Source organism: Pieris napi, chromosome 18 (genome assembly GCF_905475465.1).
Source record: "Pieris napi chromosome 18, ilPieNapi1.2, whole genome shotgun sequence".
In the NCBI taxonomy this organism is placed as follows: domain Eukaryota; kingdom Metazoa; phylum Arthropoda; class Insecta; order Lepidoptera; family Pieridae; genus Pieris; species Pieris napi.
The window spans coordinates 7,764,486-7,771,027 of record NC_062251.1 but is presented as its reverse complement, the minus strand read 5'-3'; the positions used below and the strand labels follow the sequence as shown (position 1 = coordinate 7,771,027).

General features: G+C 38.3%; 2 protein-coding genes across 2 annotated transcripts; one reads left to right on the top strand and one right to left on the bottom strand.

The window, feature by feature from the left end:
- Positions 1–2,828: 2,828 nt before the first annotated feature.
- Positions 2,829–5,522, top strand: LOC125058212 (uncharacterized serine-rich protein C215.13-like). The gene is made up of 2 exons (XM_047662255.1): positions 2,829–3,217; positions 4,573–5,522. Exons 1-2 carry the CDS (start codon positions 3,028–3,030, stop codon positions 5,451–5,453), a joined length of 1,071 nt encoding a protein of 356 aa, XP_047518211.1. The 5' UTR covers positions 2,829–3,027; the 3' UTR covers positions 5,454–5,522.
- Positions 3,219–5,991, bottom strand: LOC125058207 (protein ALP1-like). Its single transcript, XM_047662248.1, has 2 exons — positions 5,545–5,991; positions 3,219–4,446 (listed from the first exon to the last, which is right to left on the bottom strand). The coding sequence occupies exons 1-2, from the start codon at positions 5,823–5,825 to the stop codon at positions 3,570–3,572; spliced, it is 1,158 nt and encodes a 385-aa protein (XP_047518204.1). The 5' UTR covers positions 5,826–5,991; the 3' UTR covers positions 3,219–3,569.
- Positions 5,992–6,542: the final 551 nt, after the last annotated feature.

The window sequence follows — 6,542 nt, the reverse complement described above, 5'->3', positions numbered from 1 at the left end:
TTGCTAGCGTTGCTTCATTGTTAAAGAATTAGTTCGTCATTGTTAATGGGGTTGCCTGTTTGCGTAACGCTATTTTGACGTAATGTTTTATGGGTTTTTTTTTAGTAATAACAATTTTGATAAAAACAATGTCATTTGAAACATTATGTCAAGTTTGACATTGGATGTTTATTGTTTTGTTCGAAAGGCTAATTTTAAAAAGTGTTTAATTTTAATAATGGAAACCTTTTCGCCAAAGTATAAAGCTATTATTTTATTATTATATTGCATGAATTATATGTGCGCAAAGTATGTATATTATATTGAGAGGATAGTTAGAAATGTATTTATTTACGTGACTCATTGACTATCAGAGAACGTTCGGTAAATTTTGGAAAAGAAGAGAAGGACAGATTTAGAAATGTAATAGAAAAACATAAACACATATTATTTAATAAAAAGACAGACAGTACTAACAATTTGCAAAAAAAGGGCATTGAGTGCGATTCCTGCAGAATTTAATGACCTCTCAGATAACCCTCGAACTATTAAACAGTTACAAGCCAAATTTGACAACATGAAGCGGAATGCTCGTAAAGTATGTTTCTACAATTTTCCAGAACAAGTTGACGGAAGATATGAAGATTTTGCTCCTAGATATGATGAAAGAAGAACTAAATAAACAAACAGTACAAATAACATGTTACAAAAACAGTACTGAAGCCGGTGGACGAGAAGATATAGCCAATAATAGCTCCAGACCTTAGACATAAACGCAAGGAAAAATAACATCATTCTACATGGCATCGTAGAACCTACCACCAAAAGATACGAGGAACTAAACGCTTCGGTAATGAAAACAATCATTTGGAAGTGTCACTAGAAAATAGCGAAATAAATAAAGTGCAACGTCTTGGTAAAAAAGAGGAAAATGGAAAAAAATATTGATGTAAAACCTTGATATTTAGAACTTGAATTGTATTCCATTAACCTATTGTCAAATGTCACTCTCTGAATTCTGTCAATCAATTTTTGTTAATAAAAGTTGTATTCGAACGTTGGCTAATTAAAAGCATATTATTTTTGTACAAAACTATAATAAAAAAGACCTATTCTGCTTACATTAACAACTTTGCAGAAAAAAATCCAAATCCTTAGAAATAAGAAAATGAAAGAACAAGAAGAAATGAAAAATTGTTACCAATGTGCACCGTCTACTGTTCTCTGAGGGCCGACTGCCAAACCAAGTGCACGGTGAAGGTAGAATTTCACTACCCTACGAGGCAGTTGTCCTTCAAGCAGTTGATGAGGACCCAAGTTGTTCGGTACGTGGAATTGAGGCCAGCACAGGTGTGCCCAAAAGTACAGCTCACCGAATACTACAAAAAAATGAGTTCCATCCATTTCATGTACAGCGAGTACAATCCTTATTACCTCGAGATTATGAACCTCGGGTTGCTTTTTGCCAAACAATAATTCAAAAACACCGAGAAGACCCACAATTCTTAGAAAAAATTTTATGGTCGGATAAATCAACTTTTAAAAAAGACGGCTACATGAACCTACACAATCTGCACGAGTGGCACGTCGCAAATTTACGATTGATGAGACCAGACAGACAGATCACAGTACCGTTTCAAAGTTAACATGTGGACTGGAATTTTGAACGGAAAAGTCATAGGGCCTTTTGAGTTACCAGAAGTTTTAAATGCTGAAATTTATTTAGATTTCTTACAAAATCATTTGCCCAATATGATGGAGGACGTGCCGTTTACTATTTTACGAGATATGTGGTTCCAGCAAGATGATTGTCCAGCGCATTACAGCCGCTTAGTTCGAAACCACCTTAACGAGGAGTATCCAGACAGATAGATGGATAGGGCGGGGTGGTACAATCTCGTGGCCCGCCCGCTCACCCGATTTAAATCCTCTTGATTTTTTTTTACTGGGGAGCAGTAAAGGAAAAAGTCTATTCCAAGTCGATTCAAAATGTAGAAGAGCTTAGACAGAGAATAGCGGAAGCAGTAGAATTTGTGAATAACGGACGATTTGCCCGCTTCATTTCACGATCTTTTTTAAGGCTATGGCTGAGTTGCCCATTTTTAATGAAAACAGGCTAGTATTCCAAGACGATGGCTGCCCAGCACACTGGAGAGTAACCGAGAACATTTGGATAATGTATTCCCAAATTCGTGGATTGGAAGAGATGGTCCTATCGCATGGCCACCACGTTCACCAGAACCTAACTCCACTGGATTTTTACATCTGGGGACGAGCCAAAGCAATTGTGTATGCGACGGAGGTTGAGACAAGGGAGGAGTTAATCCAGAGAATAGAAGATGCTTTTGTCTCTATCCGGCAAGAAATGAATCTTCATACGACAACCGTCGAAGTCAGAGATAGGTGTCGCGCGTGCATTCGCAAATGGGGACCACAATTTGAGCAAGATTTGTAATAGGGAAAAAATAATAAAAATTACATTTTCTATGTTTTTAATTTCCTCCCACGCAATACCCTAAACATAAGTTTTAAAATTAATGGAGATATGTAGTAAAAGTTTTTATTTATTTATTGCATACTGTTAGGCCTCTTTTCCATTACACGGTTTCTCGCCGTGAAAATCTACGGTTAATTCGCCGCGTGTAGGCACGGTCGTCAGTGTGGTATGGATCACTATATGAGCTTGTCGACATGCACGGTGGCGCCAAGGCACGGCGCCGCGGCCGCGTGCGCCGTGACTGCCCCTCGGCACGCCGCGTCTACGCACGGCGTGATTTTCACCAGTGTTGTATGGCAGTCTATCGGGGTGTGTCGACGGTGCCGGACGTACGCACGGATTCGTGACCGCTTAGTGTGGTTTTACAGTGACGCTTTCGCCAGCGCAGTTGGTAAGCGTCGCGGGCCACGAGCTTTGCGTCTCATGGATCATTACATAGTCACGCGGATGGCCCGCGTTGACGGCAATTCAGCCGCGCTTTTCAACCGCGTGCGGGCGAGGAGTCATTGTGTTCAGTGTGCGTTGCACAGTCTCGCCGGTCGGACGCGCGCATGCGTACCGTCGTCGCCAAAATGAATGCGAATTATATCGATACGGGTCGATTGATTGAAGAAGTTCGCTTTCGACCGTTGCTGTGGGATCCATCGAACGAATTATACAAAAACAAAGACGCAAAAAATAAGGCTTGGGAAGAAGTTGGAGAAGCAATCTTTGGAGAAAATTACATAAAGAAAGACAAAGGTATGTTTATAAAATTTGTATTTTTATCAATTACATTTATAATATAAAATTTATATTATGTTGGTATAAAAGTCGTCGTTAAACATATGTAGGGTAAGATTTCAATCGATATGTAGGGTAAGATAAGGTAAATTGATCAATTTTACTTGTTGGAGCACTATCTTTATGGATTTAAAAATAAGATTGTGGATTTTTGATGATTTGAACACTCTTCAACGGTTTACTTGCAGAAAAAACACATTAGATTAGTCATAAATGACTATGAATCATCACTATAGTCTATACTTGAAAGGACGACAATGAATTCAATTCCACTAATAAGTTCTTTCAAATAGGTACTAGGTAGGTACCTCTAGAATATTTGTCTGTCTTGCCACGAAACACTGCCAGCAGGCGATATAAAGTAATCGGCAAACACTTCGCGTAGTGTGTTTCCTGTTCTAGAAACTGGCTGAAGATTCATGTCAATCAAACCACTAATGCTTAATAAGTCATTTCCATTGTAGCCGTCTCGCACTCTGATAAAATTGTGTAATACGCAACAAGCTTTAACTATAGTTTTTGCGTTGGAGAAGCTCACGTTCATTGGAGTGTGAAACACTCTAAACTTGTTTGATAATATTCCAAATGTACATTCTATGTACCTTCTGGCACGACTTAGACGGTAATTGAATATCTTCTGTTTGTGGCTCATATCATTTCGAAGATAAGGTTTCATCACATAGTTCGATATGCCAAATGCACCATCACCAATTATTATATGAGGTGCCACAATATTAGATCCTTGCAGGTACTTTGGAGCCGGTAACCTTAAATTATTTCTTTCTAACTGTTGAAATAGTACACTGTTTTGGAATATGGTGGAATCAGAGTTTTTCCCACAAGAACCAATGTTGACATAAGTAAAGCAATAGTTGGCATCGCACATTGCCAGAAGGACAATAGAATAAAAATGTTTGTAATTGTAAAACATTGACCCTCCACCTGCGGGATTAACTATGCGTATATGTTTACCATCTATTGCCCCACAACAGTTAGGAAAGTTTGCATACATCTCAAACTCTGCACTAATACGTTGCCACATTTGCGTTGTCGGTTGAGGAATGCATTCTTCGCGTAGTTTTTCCCATATCTCACAGCAAACTTCCTTGACGATTTTGCTTATAGTAGTAACGCCCATTCTGTATGTGACATGTAGATCGGAGTAAGTGTTCCCAGTAGCTAAGAATCTGAAAAAAATATATATAATTATTAGAACTAGTAGAAAGTTCCAAGTAGGAAAGGATTCATAAAAAGTACAAGTGAGAAGGCGTGATACACAAAATATTATTTTTGCCAATTTTTTTTTGTTTCAGATAAGCTTTTACGTCAAAGATGGAAATCTGCAAGAGATGGATATTTCAAAACCAAAGCTAATATGAAAAAAGCACCATCTGGTAGCGGGGCAAAAACCGTTACAAAATACATTTATTTCAAAGAATTAAACTTTCTTGATCGTATCACTGAAAACGAAGTTTCAGAATCTATGTACAACATTAATGAACAATCAAGTTCATCTGAAACAATAGCTCACGTAGTAAATAACGACGAAATTTCTGGCTCTTCTCAAAACAGTTCTACTCCGGTGGCTGACCAAGATAAACCAACATGGACTCGGAAGAGGAAACATGAACGGGTACAAGAGAACTCCGCGTTTGAGAAAAAGTTGGTAGATTTGTTAGACAAAAATATGCCAGACATAAGCTCTGACGATTTGTCATTTTTTAATTCTCTAGGTCCAATACTAAAATCTTTTAACAGTTATAAAAAACTATTATTTCGTGCCAAAGTATTGCAAATCGCCATGGATCTCTCCGCGCCAACTTCAAGTGGCACTACGTCGACGTCCAACATCTTGTCACCAGAACATAACTCAAATTCTACTACAACATCAACAACCAATCATTCTAATGATACTACTACGCAACGAGGTTATCAATCAGCAAGTCAATATTACACCGTCATGTCACCAGAAAATGATTCTAATTCTTCTGTAATGTGTGCAACCAATTCATCATATTTTTCAAACCAAACGCTACCAGTCAACGAATCAATGTCTAGTACCACCACTCAGCAAGGCTATCAAACAGCAAATCAATATGATCCTCATTCAACAGTCAATAATTCTGTTCAGCAAAGCTGTGAAGAAATACAGCACTTTCCAAATATTGCATCAGAAAACGACAATTTCTATTAATTACATTTCAACGAGTTTTGTTTTTTTGATTGTTTAAATTTGTAAATAAAGTAATTACTAAAAATTAAATAGTATTTTTCATGCCACTTACCTTAAGGTAATCGCCAACTTTTCAACTGGTTCTATAGGTGCTCGACGTAAACTTGATCTTTTTAAATTATGTTCTATCTTGCAGAGTAATTCATCAAATGTTGTTATAGACAGACGAAAATGTTTAAAGAACTTGTCACTATGTTCTCTTAAATCCGCAAACGATGTAGAGAACGCGCCTCTCAGCAATCTAGTGGCATTGTAAGGATGTACTTGTATACGTCGTCGTCGTTGCCTTTTTTTCCATAAGTAATATAGTATAATAAATACGAGAAGTCTCATCACGACTGTATGAGCCGGCAAACCGATCACGACTGTACGAGGCGGCTAACCGCGCGACTAGCTTTAAAACTAGTTTTATAGTTTCGAGCGGGTCATCCGCGCGCTTACCACCCGCGCGGACAGAAGCGTCACTGTAAAACCACACTTATAGGGCCGAAACACATAAGCGCGTTGCGGCGCCGCGCCGCTGAAATCGGCAGTGCGCTATAGCGGTGCGGCGCCGCAACGCACGACGTGAATTCCAGCGTTATGACGTCATACTTGTTGACAAGGATGCAGTTTGTTTCTAACACCGAAAACCGGCGTTTGAAGTTGAAAATTGAAATGCATCCCGAAAATAACCAATCAATTGATTTAAAATGTTTAAAAGATGTTATTTCTGTTTCCACTAAACAGTCTGAGCTCGTTTACTTAAATGCTTCTGATTGAAACATTTCTGGCGGCATTGATAGCGAAGATGACTTACTAGTAGCTCAGTTAGAACAAAACAAATACAACGAAGGAATTTCAGGACCACAACCGCTTCAAACTGTCTCTGTACTGCGTAATGAATCCAAAAAATATTTCAATGATATGTTAAAGACTCCAGAAACAATATCAATCCCAAAAACTACAACTAGAGTCAAAGCTATTAATAGCCTTGCTCAAGAATTGACCAAATCTAATTTCACTTACAAGGAAAATAAGGCGGGACCATTCAAAGACATTCCAATCCCC

Coding starts and splice junctions, on each gene's coding strand:
- LOC125058212 (XM_047662255.1), top strand. CDS start 3,028: ATGCGTACCGTCGTCGCCAAAATGAATGCGAATTATATCGATACGGGT. Junction 3,218..4,572: donor TTACATAAAGAAAGACAAAG/GTATGTTTATAA, acceptor TTTTTGTTTCAG/ATAAGCTTTTACGTCAAAGA.
- LOC125058207 (XM_047662248.1), bottom strand. CDS start 5,825: ATGAGACTTCTCGTATTTATTATACTATATTACTTATGGAAAAAAAGG. Junction 4,447..5,544: donor AAGTTGGCGATTACCTTAAG/GTAAGTGGCATG, acceptor TATTTTTTTCAG/ATTCTTAGCTACTGGGAACA.